We start from the raw sequence: 18,850 nt of genomic DNA, 5'->3' as shown, positions 1-18,850 counted from the left end.
AAATAAACTTAGTTTCTCCAACAGCCAATTTTATTACTATCTTTGGGGGGGGGGGGGTGGTAGGGGTTCGCTGTCGTCTAGAAACTTTAACAGGGGTACGTGGAGCCATAAGTTTGAGAAACCCTGAGGTAGCGAATGCGCTTAGAGTGAAGCGCTGACAGATGCCCGGATCTAAGTACAGATTAAGAAAACACATCGTTAGCGTGTTTTAACAACCTAGTAACGCCATCTATCGCATTTTAAATATGTTGAAGTACATATTAAGAAAACACATCGTTAGCATGTTTTAACAACCTAGTAGCGCCGTCTATCGGAATCCGCGGGTAATACAGTTTGGTTTGTATGTTTAAATTTGTTTGTTTTTAGGGGGTTAGGGGGAGATCTAAAAAAATCTTGACGCATGATTTTTTCGTGTATTACAAAGCGTCTGTATACCAATTTTCAGATTTCTACCTTGAAAACTGAAGAAAGTCCCATACAAACTTTCACCCCCTTTTTTAGGGGGTTTGGAGCAGATTAAAAAAAAATGATGCACGTATTTTTCGTTAGTATTAAAGAGTTCGCATACCAATGTTTAGCTTTCTACCTTAAAAACTGCGGAAAGCTTGTATGGAACTTCCACTTTTAAGGGGGGTGGGGGGTTAGAAAGAGCCAAAAAGTTGTCTATGTCACTGTCCGGACCATCAACTATCTCCACATAAACGATTTTGACGACCGGATGGCCAAGTGGTTAGAGAACCTGACTACAAAGCTTGAGGTCCCGGGTTCGATTCCCGGCCGGGGCAGATATTTGTATGAATAATACGAATGTTTGTTCTCGGGTCTTGGATGTTTAATATGTATTTATCCATATAAGTATGTGTGTTTATCCGTTGTCTAGTATCCATAGTACAAGCTTTGCTTAGTTTGGGACTAGGTCAATTGGTGTCAAGTGTCCCATGATATTTATTATATTTATTTATTATAAAAAAACACGTCGATCCATCGCTCCGTTTCGACGTGCAAGACGGACAAACATACAAACCCACACACTTTCGCATTTATAATATTAGTTTGGACTAGCTTTATGCCCGCGACTTCGTCTGCGCGGATCTAGGTTATCGCGCGGTGGCGCCCTCTACTGGAATAAAAGGTATCCTATGTTGATCCTTGGGGTTTCAAACTACCTATATACCAAATTTCATCAAAATCGGTTCAGTGGTTTCGACGTGAAAGCGTAAGAGACAGATAGACACAGTTACTTTCGCATTTATAATAATACTAGCTTTTGCCCGCGGCTCCACTCGCGTGGTATTCGGTTATCGCGCGCTGTTCCCTCGGGAACTGTGCATTTTCCGGGATAAAAAGTAGCCTATCTCACTCTCGGGCCCATATACTATCTCTATGCTAAAAATCACGTCGATCCGTCGCTCCGTTACGGCGTGAAAGACGGACAAACACACAAACATACTTTCGCATTTATAATATTAGTATGGATATAGTAGGGATTACCTTGCAAAATTAAGTTCCAGGACTGTACTGTAATTGATTTTATCTACACCCATATAGTAAATCCTCAATTATGCGTTCAAAAACCATAGGTAATGACCAGCATTACGACATTGGATTCTATTATGAACACGGTTGTATCGTAATGAGATTTCATACATCATTGCGACCACGTGCAGCAGCAGGTCGTCGCGGGCGCAGCTCGTGGGGCAGACATACCTACCTAGTTCTCGTTAATGCAGGTCATTCTCAATGGTTCTTGAACACATGATAGAGGATTTAATATATCGATATAGATAAAATATTGTATGCAACCGTACGTAATTAGGCCTTAAAACACTCATGTGACCCTATTATGAAACTCGGCTACGCCTCGTTTTATAAACCCACACTCGTGTTTCAATTACGATACAGTTGCATAAAATACTATATTTATTAAAATTGTAACAGGTGGAGCTGATAGTGCAGAAGCTACCTTCTTCGTCGAAGTTCACGGGCGCCGGGCGCGCCGCCACGCCTCCCTCGTCGTCAGCGTCGTCGGGCTCCGAGGCCGACACCGAGCCCGACTCACACTGGGACTCCGGTGAGACCCCCCACTCGCCCACACAGCACCCCCCCTTTAGCGACCTCAGCGACCAGGGCAAAACCATCTACTACATGGAAGACAGCGACGCTACCATCCCTAATGTTTACTCGACAGTCAGCATGGAGTCCGCTGACTTGCCGGACAAAAAGAAATGCCCGGAGAAAACGCCCGGACAGAAACCCAGGCTCTCCCTGGGTGATATGAGAGCGTCGTGGAGGGGGTTCAGTGGGAAGTTTTCAGAGAACAAGAAAAAGAATAGGGATAGTTAGTGGAAGTGATGTGTTGAGTGTTTATTGTGAGGACATTTAGGGGTAGTTTCAGATGCTACGTTGGATGATGAGTTGGATTGTGTACCCAATGAACCTTATCTGTCATAGTGTTTTGCATTTAATTCTCAATAGGATGCATTCAGGTTGCATAATTGTAGAAAGTCATAAATAATGTAATGTTTGTTCTAACTCTTTTTTCCTCTAAATCCATTAATTGTTCAGAATATAACTATCCTAATATCCATAACTAACCTAAACCTATAGAGTTTAGCTTCGACGAAGAAAAATCATGAGTAACAAATATTGTGATAAACGTTCATTATGACTTTCAAAAATTATATGTCTAGATATGCACCCTTTTTAATGCTTTTACTGTGCGAATTAATGCATGTATATTATAAATTTAAATTAACTTCTTTGATTAATAACATATTAATAATGGTTAAAGTATTAGAAAATAATTGTAAAACACACGAGGCATGGTTAAAACTGAAAGAAAAAAAGATTAATATTTATTTATTTTTCTTTATGCACGTAAACATTTCAAATTGGAATGGAATTCGTGTTGCTTTTTTTTATATGCAGTAAGGTTCATATGTACATTGGATCTGCACATGGGTTTTGAATTGGCTGTTGCATTGTGCACTCAATAGGGATGTTGACGCCATTAAAAAATAATTCGAAGGCACGACTCCAGTAAAAAAACGCTTTATTTTAGCCCTGAAAACCAGATTAGTTTTCGATTTACTGTAAAATTTGATTTTTGTTGCTTTAAAACAAATAAATAGTTGATTGAGTTGGCGAACAAATAGCGACTTATGACGTCATAACTCGCTATTGCCATTGAAACTCTATGGGAGAGTTGTGTTTTGACAGCTCATAAAAAGTACGTCAGTTGATTGGTGGTGTCAACATCCCTATTAGTATGAGCACGAGATTAAATTAACGTTGCATTTGTATGCCTGTGGTATCTAATGGGTATATACCAGTTGTATAACATAGTTAAATATGTCGTAAGTGATATGGAGGGAGCATGGCGTAATACTATGCACGGTGTATAATGCGATGTTCAATCTACTTTATATGAAGTCATCCAGTGCAGTGATAATGATTGATCTATCCCACACCTTATTGTAAGGCTCCCTCATACGGCATCAAATGATTATTGAGCCATTGCAGGACCTTTTCATAAGAAATTCCAGTTAGTGCGCCTGAGTTTGCGTGATTTAGAGAAAATCTTTTTCATGTCGGTCGCTGTGAAGTTGGTTGTGAATTTTACAGTAGACTTAGGGCCTGCTTCACCACTTGTCGACAATTTGTTTTGTCCGAATAAACAAAGAAGGCATTACTTTTATCTGACACTTAAAGTTAGTCGACAAGTGGTGAAACATGCCCTTAGTATTGTAAAAACATGACGTGCCAAAGTGCCCATTGCGGCCTCTTTACTGAATAAATGATTTGGATTGGATTTGGCACATTTTTAACCATTTATGCTGATTGAATAACGGAGCCTAAATTTGTACTTAGATGACTTTTTAAAATGCCACAAATTTGTAATGACCGTTTTGGGAAGCGAATGTTGTTCTACAAGGATGCCAGTGCAATGTTTATTTATTTGTTACTTATATGAAACAACGTGCATAGTATTATACCACGCGTGATCATAGTTTAAAATTAAAGTAACTTTATTACAATATTATTGTTGTATATAGTACACAAATTATATATTCTCGTGAATCGGGGAGATGGGCGTTGGTTCGTCTCTGCGGTACGATTGATCTCTTGAACCGATAACGATTTTTCTATATATTATTATGTGAATAACTAGGCTCGCCTGTAAAGGTTTTTTATATGGATAGGGGAGTGGGTACTTCAAAACTACCCTTATAATGCTAATACGTTGGCCCATTTTTATCAGGATTTACCGTTTTGCCCCAGTCGATATGAGCATAAGCTACAAACTCACGACATGAGGAATTCTATACCACACCTATAGAAGCATTTTAGTGTAGCATGCTTGTCAACTATATTTACAGCTAGTTTAAAAACCTTGTTGCTAGTTTAAGGGGCTGTTTTACCATCCATTGATTAGAGTAAACCGACGGTTAAATGTGATGCCGTCTCCGTCTATTCGAACAAAACAAATAGAGACGGCATCACACCTAACCGCCAGTTAACACTAATCAATGGATGGTGAAAAAGCCCCTAAAAGTTGTGAAATTACTGTGAAATTTGTAGATTGTAGCTCCAACCTTTGGATGTAAAACGTGTGTGACAGACGACGGACAGACGTACACGTGAATGACAGCAATAGGGCTCAATTTGGACCCCATGGGTACGGAACACTAAAGAATTAGCTAGCTATCTCTTCATTTCTTCAGTTGACACTCGAAAATGTACTGAATGTACTCTGACTGACTGCTGCTTACATTTAGCGATGGGGCGGCAGGTTAGTGCAAATAGCGTTTATGAAACGTGTATCGAATTTGTTTCTATTAACTTGTTTGTGCAGTAGTGGCATTATTTGTCTATGCGCAAGTTACTGAACCAAACCGCAGCTGCTTTACTCGCAGACAACGCGCTTAGGCTGGTTTTAGTGTCATGCGTACCATCAGTACGGATCGCTCCGCACAGGCTTTTTATATGAGTTTCCTATCCGCGCGGACGGTCGTCCGTACGGACCCTCCGTATTACTCTAAAAGCTCATATAGATCAGCCTGTGCGGAGCGATCCGTACTGACTGTACGCGTGACACTAACCAGCCTTACTTCGGACCGTCGACGCGGGGACGGCGCGTCTATTTTTTTCCGTCGGTACATCGGTCATTGAACGCTAGCCGTCAGCCATCCGTCGCATCGCCGTTACCGCGATGTTACTCAGCCGTAGTCGCGCGACTTTGCCGGCGTCGCTTACTGCTCTTGACGCGAGCGGATATCCGGCTTGAGCATCCGCGGCGAGGCGCCGGGTATTGACGCGTTTCTCTGTGGTTGCGTTTTCTTGACGACAGGTTGATAGCGAGGCGGTCCTGATCCGTTACCTCGCTGATATGTATGTGAAGGCTTTTTTGCGAAAGTGTATTTGGGAATTAGCTCGTGTCGTGCAGAATTTTAGCTTGTTTACATCTTGAGTGGGGCTATTCGGTCTAAAAACCTGGCTCTGTTTTGATTTAAACAAACAAATTGAATCTAGGTCCTTGGGGGGTAAAGTTTTGCAAGGGCTGGTTGATGCAACGATTTTTCATGCTATTTTCTTTCTGTACTATAAACAAAATTTGTGTTCTGTCTATAGACAGTCGAAATGCAGTGTCAATCTTTCGAACATTACCTTATTAGAAAACTCTGTTCTATGAATGTTAAAAATATTTTTTTGTTGCTATTACAACTAAGTAGTTAATATGGTCGCTACGAAATACGGTCCTGACAGTTTTATTACTTAAAATAATTGATGTGGCTGCACATGATTATTTTAAATAATTATTATAATTAACTTATTGTAGTCCTAACTATAAACTATAAGTGCAATATTACCAGGTTTTTTCCGTTATTTATTGATGATTTACGACTAAAGGAGAAAATAATCGAATTTAGTATGAAACATCGTGTTCCCGAAGGACTTCACACTGTGTAGCAGTTTTTATAGTTGGTCCATGTACCTAGTTCATGCAGCTTATCTTTAAGGGCCTACGCTAGCTGGCGCGGGTGTCTGCGACGGCGCAGCCTGCGGGCGCGGGTGCAGGTATAAAGGCGCGGCCACATGCAAGTCGCTCGACGCTCGTTTCCAGCGTCAAATCTGGCCACGTGACGTATAGCGATAAAGCTGAAAATGTTGAGCTTTATCGCTGGAAAAAAAAACCTCTTCAATTTCGGCAAAAACACTGTTATTTTTTTCATTCACTCCTATTTCTTTTATTTGTACCATTGCCACGACTGCTACTGAGATTAAGAAATCAGCTTCCAAGACCAACATCATTCCTGCAAGCAGCCATTTTGACTTTGCTGCTCGACGCAGCGACTTGACGCTACTTTTTGAGTTGCGCGAAATTCAAAATCACATTCGAAATGTGGTCACGTGACCAGATTTATCGCTGCAAACTAGCGAAGAGCGATTGCATGTTGCCGCACCTTAATCCGTCGCATGCGACGGGTGTAGTTAGCGCTGCTCATACTATTTTTCAATAGGCTAGCGTAGGCCCTTAGTCATATGGGCTGTCTTTCATTTCATGGTGTTGGTGGGATCACATGGCTGTGTTGTGGCGTTCATGTGTTTATATGAGTCCCGATATAGCATTACAGGGGTATTGTTTATGTTTGGGCGCCAAAGTGTATGGAAATGCTAAAGGAGTGTGCCTGTATAATACCGCAATTTCATTACTAAACACTTGAATATTTAATATATGTAATTTCAAAAGACAATATTTCGCATACAAATTATTGAATTAAAGATAAAGAGAACGAAATGAAAAGGCAGTGGAAAAATAAAGCCACTTTGAACGCCAATATGCGTTTAATTCACTGGGTTATATCAAGTGAATACTTATATTTTTTTTGGAAGTTCGAAAAAAATGTGCTAGCAGTGAATGCTCCAAATTTGATAAAAAAAAAGACTGGAAAAGCTCGAGTTCTGTATTCGTCAATCATTCTAAAGTACCCGGCGATAAAGCACATCGGTCTTCGGAAAAAAGACAATGGGCTGTTTCAACAACTCTTTATTATATACTTTTATCTAAATGCGTCCGTACTCTATTGCACCTGTACAAGAACTGATAAACGTCACATAAGTAGTGTGTGACAACTCTCTATAAAGCCAAGCCGAGTCTTTTTCAAGAGACCGATGTGTAATCTTTATGGCCGGGTACTGTAACTCGCTTTATATGGGCAGACTCGTGGGTTTCGGGTTAAGCTGCGTACGGACAGCGCGTACATTGGTACGCGTAGTCGGTTACGCGTGTGTTGACGCGTACATTGGATACGGGTACAGCTCCTGTACGGACCGCCACGAACCTAAACGCGAGCTGAATCGATCCATAGCGCTACGAGCTTACGAGCTCCAGAGCTTTAACCATTTTGCCGTCCAAATATCGCGTACCAGAACGAGCGCGTCCTCTTTGACGCGCGGCCAAAAACCGCGTCTCCACGATTGTACGCGTAGCGGACCGGGCGTTGCAGTACCACTACCATGTGTTTACAGTGACCGCACTCTTGTATGGATAATTGTACAGCGCCTCTACAAATAATTTACGCCGTCGCTATCGAGTACGGTCACTGTAACAGGACACGCGTAACCGACTACACGTACGCGTGCCAATGTACGCGCTGTCCGTACGCAGGTTTAGGTTATCGTGCGGGCATCGCGTGGTAACGTTGTGTGTGTCGCAGGCGCGCGGGTGGAGCGCGTGGGCCGCTACAGGCCGCTTTCGCCGGACACCGAGCGCGCGCAGAACACGTAACTATGCGAACACACATTGACACACGAGACGCGTTTGTGGCACCACTACACCATCCCCTGTACCATTACCTAAATGTACCATCCTAAAATTGATTATTGTTTGTATGCCAATAAACAATGTATGTAAACATGGAAGTTTGACTAGGGACGAGTCAAAATCAAAGCGTTCATTCTGCGAGTAGGCCGCAAATGGCTCTTTTATATGTCACTTTTTTTATATCGCACGCGCTTTCGGAAAGGTTATTTTCAAGAAAGATTCGTAGAAAGAAACTTGTCATAAAGTTTTTTTTTTTATTTGTTTATCGACTAGCGATATATTCATTTGATACATTTGATAGAAAGTCGTTTTAAAATTGATAGACCACTTGGCTGATTGTAGCACAAACGCTACAAGTTCTACAACACCCAGTATCTTTTTTATTAGAAAGTTTAAAATTGCCTCGATATGTAGCTGTTATTTTTGTGGTACCGGGGCTGAATGTCGGCAGCGGCTATTAGCTGGATTATATGTTACAAATAACAATAGTACACCGCAGGTGTTTGTCGTTTCCGCATTGGTGATTTATGCACCATTGGCTGCGAGCCTTTAACATTAGTATAGGTTTAAAATAATCTTAGGATTTCTTGGTTATTGTGCTTTTCCTGCCAGAAAAATACTTATTTACCATATGTAGCCATTTTGATAACATATGTCTCGTTTTCATTGAGTTAATGGCCGCTGCTCTAAAAAAAAGAAGTGTACAATGTGTAGTGTGCCCACAAATCGCGTCGCTACGTCAAGCACACACTGGCTTGGCTAAGCTTGACTCGGCCGTGTATCGTCCATCGCTTGCTACCCGTTTGTCGTTTGTGTTCGTCTCACTCGCACTTGCACGTAACCGCGCCTAAGTGTTCGCTCATTCATTAGGGATACCCGAGGTGCTACTATGCTAAACCATCACGTCCTTTTCTAACCAACGTTAATAGAAAAGGACAGCCGTCACTGGACATACTCCAGCATGCTAACACCTCTCCCTGTGTTATTTATGTGTTTTTATGTGTATATTTGTTGCATGCTTTTGCGTTAGTGTACATTTTAACACGTTCGGCCCCAGTGACACAAGAACTGTGACGTTTTAGTTCTTACTCCTATGCCAGTGACACGTATTTGTGACTGCTGTGGGGTATGCGCTATGCCTAGCGTACGAGCTTAGTGGATCGTTGCCGGGGCCGAACGTGTTAACTTCGACATTGATCGTGCTTTTTACGGAAACTGCCGAAGTTATGACATTTGAAAATTCGACGTTGCGGTTAAACTGACGATTTTTTTAAAATGATTCTGTTTATAAAAAAATAAAGTGCAAAAGACTAACCCCCTTATTCATAAACGACAATCAAACCTATTTTAGTTAAAATGCCGCTAAAATTCGTTTGTCCTTATCTGTCACTTCGACATTTGTATTTGTTAGAAAGGGACAAAGCATTTGTTAGTTAACATAGGCTTGTTAAGTTTTATGAATAAGGGGGTTATTCATCTTATTCACATGTGCTTCTATGAATATTTATTAAAATTTCTGATATTAATTAATCATTTTTATAAACAAGATTGATTTCTGTTAGTGAAATGACCAAAATGGCGTTTTTAGTGTTGACGCCTCTGTGTGAGTGTTTTGTGTAAATATGTTACAAACATACGAAACTTAGCCAGTGATCTCTTTCATTTAAACACTTCGATTCGACACCTTATTGTCTAACGCATTCTTAATCACAATCGTTCTCACCACTTCTTTCTGTCGCACGGTGTAGAATGAGAGTAGAAAGAGACGGTGAATGCAATCGTGAGCGCCAGACCGTCAGACAATACGACCTTTGATAACTTGAGTTATTTCTGTAAGAAGTAAGAGTTGAATCGCTTGCTAAGCTACGTAAAAGTGCTGATACACTTTAGTATTCATTTGTAATGAGCATTCCAGCGAATGTTACATTGCAAGCAAAAGTTCACAAAATGGTGAGCGTTTTAGCGAGCAATTCAGCGAGAATTCAAGCAAAACGACGGTAGATTTGCTTCGAGCTTTTTGCCGAGCATCCATCCGACATCATGCTGAATAATTGTTACACACAGCGCCATCTATCTACTTTCAACCGAGCTAATAGAGGTCTCATCGACCGAGAGAACTATTGGTTTCTTTCGTCGAATTACTTGCATTCGGGGATGTTGCCCCTCGACACTGCCGAAATTAAAGATGGCGATTTATGATCTGTGACTTGTAACGAACGAACTATGGACCAATAAACGAAACATATGCAAATTCATTATATTTCTATCCCGCCGCAACAATTTCTGAGAGCATTTACTAGAGCGAGTGCTCCCTAGAGTGACCGTGTAAATTTTCGCAGCAATGTTTGGCTCCATGCTCGGCTCTTCGTTGTTCAGTTCTAAAAATGTATAAACGGCGAATGCTCGATGCTCTGTTACAAGTGAATGTTTAAGTTTATCAGCAATTTAAATATATGTCATCGTCTCTAAATTCTTCCATTTCATGGTTTTAACCCCTCATTTGCTGTACATCGCTTTGCACAGATCTATCCACCAGTGCCACAAGCGGTTGCGATTTTTTAAACGCATTTTTGTGCACTTTTTTCTTGTTGCTTCTGAAATTGTGCGTTTAGGAAAGTTGCGTTTTTTAAATTGAGTGAGATCGAATTTAAATTTTGAGTTTAATTTTCAAAGTAGTGCACGGCAGTGACAAAGTGACTGGTGTGATCTAGAACAAACATTTAAACGATTAACATTTGTGGAATTTGCTTGTCGCTTAGCGCGCCTTTTCCTATGTTAAACTTCGTTTTTTAAGCAATTAAATGATGGTTAAAATTGGATCTCACAAAGCCGCCCGTGGCACCTGTAACGTGCTCACGCTTAAATGGGTTTCTTACATTTTTCAGGTGAATCTACATACTTGTGAAGGCACGCGGGCCCTCGCTTACCCTCCCCCCGAGGCAAAGGCTTCCCTAACACGGTGCACTAAAGACTAAAATCCCCCGGAGCCTTTACCACAGTGACGTTTAAGATAATGTGTCAGGAATGTGTAGATATATCTATAAATAAGCGGGCTGCCGAACGGTTTTTGTACAGCGATTTTGAAGACTCATGTGATATCAGAGTGCTGGATTTTTAATATAGATCTTGGTACTAAACAGCGTTACCTCGATGTAAAAACAATTTTGATACTTTTAAGTTTCAGATATATGGTCACAACGTGTGCTCTTGTCTAAATGTTTTGTTTACTTGAATCTTATGACTGATAAGTACATTGATTTAGCTTTTTTTCGACCTTTTTTTTTGTCTGTCGCACTTGTTTTTTTGGATAAGATGTAAATGTGGAGTAGATAGGGTACTGCGAATGCGGGATTGGGGTGATGAAGAAACGCTTAACACGTCTACTCTTTTTGAATTATCTATTTAAGAAGCTTGCGGTTTTTCACTGTGGGAGTAAAACTAAAACAAATGAATTTTACAGACACGTAAGATCTCTGATACTTCAGCGGTTATACGTTGTTAAAGATTTTCCGGAAGTTTCACTTAGTTTTATGAAAACTATGTGAAGCTTTTAGCCAAACATTATCTCACTAGCTGTTGCCCGCGACTCCATCTGCCAAGTATTTGTTTATTGCTATCCTGTGGGAATCGTATAATTTTTCGTGATAAAAAATAACCTATGTCCTTTCCAAGGTCTCAACAATATTTTTTGAGAAAAGTGAAACCACACAATTGTATTGACTAGTTCTGAAAGGGGCTATCTGTTCAGCTATTTTAGCATGAAGAGTTAACATAGACAGATTCACTTTCGCATTTATAATAGTATTATAAATTAGTAAGGATCGAAGTATAGATATGGGCTAGTTTTTGCCCGCGGCTTCGCCCGCGTGGAATTTGGTTATTGCGCGCTCTTCCCTCGGGAACTGTGCATTTTTCCGGGATAAAAAGTAGCCTATGTCACTCTCTGGCCCATAAACTATCTCTATGCCAAAAATCATGTCGATCCGTTGCTCCGTTGCGGCGTGAAAGACGGACAAACATACAAACACACTTTCACATTTATAACATTAGAATGGATTACAAACTATATTCAAACAAAGCTGTCCCGGCCGAACCCTAATTACTGGAGCAAGTTGAGAAAGCAAGACAAATACGAACTTTCTGACAAAATGCGATGGGAAAACATTATTCGCGATATGATATGTACAGTATAGTTATATACAGTACGATTACTTGGAGTTACCACTTGACAGATGGGCGTGCCTTCAGTCAATTTTCAACTTTGACGTGATACAAATAAAGCCATTTTTAGTATACCGCTACCCACGTTTACAGATTATGTAAAAACTATTTTATTTGTATGACATCAAAGTTGAAAATAGACTGAAGGCACGCCCATCTGTTAAGTGTTAACTCCAAGTAATGTACTGTACCCCACAGTGCCGGTTTTAGCGGCGCCCTCAACTTTTGGGAGTTTTCTAGAAGGTATAGGCTTCAGGCGCCCCACCGCCCTACCCTAACGTCGCTGGTACCCCAACAGATATCCATAGAATATCAATCAACCCAGTTCCAAAGTAAGCAAAGCTTGTGTTATGGATGCTAGGCAACGGATAAAATTAAATAAAGACATCCTCAAATACATAATTAAACATTCAAAATGCACAAACATTCTTATTTTTTATATACAATATCTGCCTTGGCCGGAGCTCGATCCCAAGACTTTGAGTGTCGTTGAGCTCTTTAACCACTAGACTATTCGGTTGACAGTTACTATTAGCACTTGGTGTCTTGGTTAATAAACGATAGATTATCTATCTATCCATTCTATATAAATAAAAGTCAATAGCCGAATTTGTAAGCGTATCACTTCAGAACGGCTGCATCTATTTGGCTATTTTTTTTTTAATGGGGGACAAAAACGGAGGTTTGCGATTCGATTGTATTTTTTCTATGTTGCGTCATTTTTTGAACTGATATGGAAAATTGTTTTTGATTGGGAGTATAATTCCCGTTTTTTCCCATTTTAATTTGAAGAAAAAGAACCATTCATAATTAAGGAAGTTCTTGGAGTAGCCTTTTTTTGCTAGAATGTTTATAATTGTCAAGACAAGGTTTGCTTAGAGGAAAACTACTACCGAAAAGTAGAAATTTAGGGCTTGAAATTTTCTTCATTAGTAAACCCTTGCGAAGCCGGGGCGGGCAGCTAGCTTGGAATAAACAGTAAATAGTTTAACTAACGTAATAGCTGTAACTGGATTGTTACTTAGTTTCTGAAACTGTTAACGTTCAGCAACATTGGTGTGTATACCATCAAAAGCTGGCCCTGCCGAGAAGGTCGCAGTCATTTGTTAGAGTGAGATGCAAAATGTATCTTTCCGATCGTTCAGTGCGGTCGATAATCGCAGTGTTTTTACCCGACTGCAAGGAGTGGTATTGTTAACCGATACACTTATAAACTAATTTGTTTGGTTGGTTAGAGGCACTCATCTAAAGAACTGCTGAACAAATTTTAATCCTTTCACGTGCAGAAAGCTACTTTTTGTCCCAGGAAATTGACAGTTAACACGATACACAGACATTGTAGTGGGCAATGGCAAGTCGTCAATAAATGTTTGATTAAAGTGTTACGAAGAATGTAAATATTTATTTTGTTATTTCCATTTCGCAGTGACGAACCGCAAAATCGACTATTTACCGTCGATACTCGCTTCCTATCCGTCTGTTGCGAATACTGTATGTAATTTTCATAGTCTGTCTCACTCGCACGTTAGTTAGGTGCGAAAGAGACGGAACTAGCAAAATTACGATATCGTTTTTACGAAATGGTGCCCTGATTGTTATTTTTTCTAGCCTAAGAATGGCCAGTGTTGGAATAATACGGTTTATTTTTTGTTGTGTTTGGACTTGCGGTCGGCTTTGAATATTTTTGAAGTATTTAATAGAATGTTTTACCTAAAACAATGATCATTCTGACGGTAACAGTAAGCGGTCAGAAGTTAAACGGCTTGCATCCTTTTAACTGGCTCAGTTTGAAAAAAGACGCAAAATTTGTACTATTTTTTCTAAGAACGGTTTTAACAACTCATTCCCGTAAGGCTGCGTTCCCACCATAGATCTACGGTCAAGGTTTTTAATTCATGTTCTTGCGCCACCATGGAACCTTTTCAAAGGAAAAGTCATTACCGATTTTTTGTTAATTAATGAAAAGTGAAATGGTTAAGTGGCTTATAAATTAAAGTCCTTGACCGTACGCGGATGCGTCGCGAGAAATTCGTTTGCCATGAACCAATATTCTTCATTTATCTATCCTCGCCGGTAAATTAAGCGTTTCTGTTGGTTCATTACAAACGCATTCTCACACATCTCTAGTGGAAACGCAGGTTAACCCTTTTCCAGGCATAGTGCATATAGCGACCACATAAATTTACCCAAATATTCGACCTTACTCAATTAACAATATGGTACAAAATCAAATGCAATCGTTAAAAATATTATTCGATTATAATTATAAATGAATCCCTCATAGGCAAACAATATAAAAGTATGATTCATTTTGTGCTAGCACAGCTAAAGTCGCAGGGCCTGGGAAAGGGTTAAAAGACAGTTGCACATTAAGGTTATAAATAATAATGACTTTGAAAGATACTAAACAAAGGCTAAATAAGTATGGTGGTAACTAAGTACTCGTGATTTTAAGTAAAAAAACTCAAGAATTAATGAACAAATCAAAAAAAAACAAAGGTAGGATTTCCAATGAAAATACTCATTTTTCGAAGTTCCCATGTGGCACGACATTTTTGGTGCATTTAGTGCATTATTTTTGTACTGGGCTGGATAAAAAGGATAGCAACCAAGTGAGGCACGGTACCTTGTATTACAGCTACTGTGTTAGCGTAACAATTTTGCTGAATTTCTATAAATATTCAAAGCTGTTGCACTCTGATGCTGGATCTACGCTTTCGGCAAGCGCCGGCAAACGCAAAGGATGCAGTCATATGATAGAATAAGACACGAGTACACTCAGCTCACTAATACTATCACTCAAGTCGTGGCAGTGGCAGCCTACTGGTTTGGGTTATGGCCTCTCAAAAGACTATTTATTTGTTTCAAAATATCTAGAAATTTAATTTTGCAGTTAATTAAAAATTAACTTGCTTTTTAGAGCTTAAATATAGTGTTTATTTATTAGAGTTGCGTGTTGGTATGATTGTTTTATAGGGTCATTTACCCTTACACTTTACTACCAGTGGTAGTCTACCACTGTCCTTTCGTGATGAACTTTAGTAAACTATCAGAAGGCGAGTGATAAGGTACTAAAGTGTAAAAGATAGCTTTTACTTGGACTGTCTAATATGTAAAGCGGGTATAATTTATGTCTGCGTCCTGTGCGAAACAAAAGGGTAAAAGCTGCAGTGTAGACCCGGCATGGGATAAGTTCAAAATAGTCTTGTAAATCTTAGTGTTATTATAATAATTCACTGTGAAGGTTATGTTTGGGGAGAGATGGCGTTAATACCTAAAAAAAAGTATAAACCTTATATAAATAAATATATCACGGGACAATTCACACCAATTGACCTAGAGCTTAGCAAAGCTTGTGTTGTGGGTACTAAGCAATGGATAAATATAAATATACTTAATTACATATTAAACACCCAAGACCCGAGAACAAACATTCGTATTTTTCATACAAATATCTGCCCCGACAAGGGAATCGAACCCGGGACCTCGAGCTTCGTAGTCAGGTTCCTTGACCAGTGGGCTATCCGGTCGTCAGCAGTGAAACTTAAAACAATACAGTTAAACTTGAATCATTTTGCAGTTAACTTGTAACAGTAAACCCGACAGCCTTGTTAAGGGTTAATGTTAACGCCATCTCACCACATCAACCGAGTGATTTTGATTCTATTTTAATAATATTCGTTAATGAATTACTATGCCGTTAGACGAGGCAGAACTTCCCACCAGCATGTTACCCTTGGTCACTGCGACAAGGTACTATGCAGCGTTTCACTGTCATCCAAATTAGGGTTTCTATGACGGGCTAGTTAGCGCTACTCTTGTTAGGTGCGTTTGACAAACTTTGACATTTGCGTCACGCTTGTGATTGGTTAAATAACTAAAGGAGCCAATCGCAAGCGAGACTGTAATGTATCGTCAAAAGGACCTCACGATACTAACGCCATCTAGCGGTATTTCGCATGTCATGAACAGTGGGCGGATGACGGATGCAATTTACGTCAAAATCATGTCAAACGACATACGTAAGATGGATATGACTACAATTGGTTTAAAAAAGAGAACATAATTGAAATATAGTTTATTGTTGTAGTAAATCATCGTATTTTTTTCTATATATTTTCAGTGCATTCCCTTTATAGTTCAATACCCACTTATGTAGCGAAAATGACCTCTTTACATCAAAAGGTACAGATATAAGAGGTGCGTATTGGTACAGCGATACTCCACCATTATTAGTCGACTGAACATTATCACCATCACTCAAATTTCTATACAAAAATATTAATCGAAGTTTAATAAAAGTCTTATCCATCTTATGCTTTCGTCACGATAATGCATCCAGCCGCCCTTTACTCATGAAACCCTCATTGGAACCTTCATTCTTTTGTAAACGGTACAGTTTGGAATAAAACTGTAAAGTGATGTAGTAAGTATCATGCGAAAGCGAGCAAGGGTTTTGACTAAGTCCTTTTGATAGGCATTTTGTTTTGTAGTTTCGAACGATCTCAATTGCCGGCAATATTTTGAAAAAAGGCTAAGAAGTGGCGGCGGGATGCTCTTTGCTTAAGACGGTTATACCAAGTGCCATCCACGAAGACGCGTGATTTTGTCAAAATTAGACATTAATGACGTTGTAATAAGAACCACGGCACGCGTCATCGTGAATGAATCTACCTATACTCTGTCACACTCGTATTACACAAATGAGCGAGATGGCATACAGAGCTTATAAAGTTCTCTGTCGGTGTGTGTCATTCAGTACTTCCTCTTTGAGTTTAGTTTCCGTCAGATTTGTCTGATGGATCGTGCCGTGATGTATGGCAGTTAAGTTTTTGGCGAAATAAAAAAATGTACCGACGTAATATAACATCTTAGTAATGTTTTTTTAGATCCATATTGCAAAATTCACAAAGTTGACGCACTGACGTTGACGTGACAAGCAACTGAAGTAAAAAAAAATACCAACACATCATTTGGTGCTGCTTACTGCTCCGCTAATACACTCATGTCTTTATGCAAACATAATGTTACCACCACACCTACACACCACAAGATGAAAAAATAGCTGTACGTGAACTGTATGGTTCCAAGTCTTTATGCGTGTGTTGCACAAAAGTAGTTTATTTCTAGTGTTCACAATTTTTTTTTATGATTGGTTAATTCACTATATTAGCCAATCGCAAATAAGACTTGTCAAACGAACCTCACGACACTAACGCCATCTAGGGATATTTCGCCTGTCAAGATACCCTCACTGTAAATTAATCTGGTTTTCAGTACTAAAATAAATATTTTGACCCCTTGTTTCACCATCCATTGATCAATTTGACGGATAAATGTGATGCCGTCTATGTTTGTTTTGTTCGAATAATAGGAGGCAGCATTACATTTATACGTCATATAAAATTAATCAATGGATGGTGAAACAGCCCCTAAGAGTCGAGTCTTAAAATATAAAATAACCCTCCTTCGGGCAGTCTGGTAAAAATAACAGAATGTTGTTATAATAAACTGGCGAATTTCTGTAAAGAGCATAGTATACCGACGTCGCTTTCTTAGCCTAAATACAAAAGAAACAAAAATATTGCGTCATTTTGGTTAAAAATTATCTGGGAGCCTATTTTGCTTTTTACAGTCTGAAGGAAAGACACGCAAATGTAAAGTTGCATGAATGTATTTAGGACTTCATGGACATGGATTGGACTGGATCTTCAGGGCTTCACTAGCAAACCTACCACCAAATACCTACCGTCGCATGTAACGGTTCTACTACCACATAAACCCACAGTATAAACCTGTGTGTGATCTAGAAATTGTTTGTAAATGAGATACAGGAATGCAACAAGCTACAAAATCAATGTTAGTTTAATTAAATTGGCTTTTTTGAAACTACGAAAGTTACTCGGGCTAAATCACTTTTCGAGGTCTTACCACACCAATCGATCGATGGTAGAATAGATTGGTCAACGTTGACCGATAGTTTCTACTATATCGAGGTCTTACCTCACCAATCGATCGATGATAGAATAGATTGGTCAACGTCGCGTCGATCGATAGTTTCTTATTTCTGTTACACCAGGTTGTTACAACACCAATCGATCTATCATCGATCGATGGTAGAGATTGGTTGAGGTCGGTCAATTGTTTATACCACACTAATCGATGTGTGTATTTATATGCATGTTGAATAGGGTATAGTACAGTAAAATTACCATTAAATGTCAACAACCTTCGTTGAAGAATGTGAAAAGCCAAAATATCGCTCCCCTCGCAACTTTCGGGCTACCGTAGTTTTATTTCATTATTTTTCTAATTGTACATATTATTACAATATATTAGTGGTAACGGAGATCTGTTTTTCTGTAATAGATTAGAAGTAAGAGCCAGAGTACCGACTGGCTATCGATTTGACAATAGCAACGGCCCACGTTTGGACGCACTCGTTCTTTTTACCCCCCCAACTGGGGACTCTCCAGGTTTTAAAATGGGGTAGTTATTTTCCTGTTGCCTTGAAAGGGCAAAGCTTAATGGCTAGGCCATGTCCGGATTTGAAAGCGGTTCTAGTTTCTATGACGTTTTGGGTGTCGTTACAGCTAATGGTAATCGGAAACAGAGTTTTTGTCCTAGGTACTAAGTTTGATCTTTGTATGCAATGAAAACAGCCGAGATGTAAACCTTAACTTTGAACTGTAAAGCGATGCTTTTATTCATTTTGAGTGGCTTTTGTGCAATACTGAACTAAAATATATCCGCTTGTATAATGAATGAAGCATAAATAAAATAACAATTTTAATAAAAAAAATA

The 18,850-nt window shown here is 39.5% G+C and overlaps 1 protein-coding gene across 3 annotated transcripts in view; it reads left to right on the top strand.

Moving 5' to 3' along the window:
• Nucleotides 1-12,286, top strand: part of Pten (phosphatase and tensin-like protein) — a 68,972-nt gene extending 56,686 nt beyond the window's left edge. For 2 of the 3 annotated variants that reach the window (XM_074105721.1, XM_074105719.1), the window contains exons 8-10: nt 1,939-2,071; nt 7,719-7,785; nt 10,711-12,286. In XM_074105721.1, the coding sequence (XP_073961822.1) occupies nt 1,939-2,071; nt 7,719-7,785; nt 10,711-10,714 (204 nt within the window). In that variant the 3' untranslated portion in view covers nt 10,715-12,286. The remainder of the gene's footprint in view (nt 1-1,938; nt 2,072-7,718; nt 7,786-10,710) is intronic. The other variant, XM_074105722.1, reaches the window with a different exon arrangement.
• The last annotated feature ends 6,564 nt before the right edge of the window (nt 12,287-18,850 follow it).

Source organism: Choristoneura fumiferana, chromosome 23 (genome assembly GCF_025370935.1).
Source record: "Choristoneura fumiferana chromosome 23, NRCan_CFum_1, whole genome shotgun sequence".
Classification (NCBI taxonomy): domain Eukaryota; kingdom Metazoa; phylum Arthropoda; class Insecta; order Lepidoptera; family Tortricidae; genus Choristoneura; species Choristoneura fumiferana.
The sequence above is the reverse complement of the archived record's forward strand: the minus strand, read 5'-3'. Positions and strand labels throughout refer to the sequence as shown.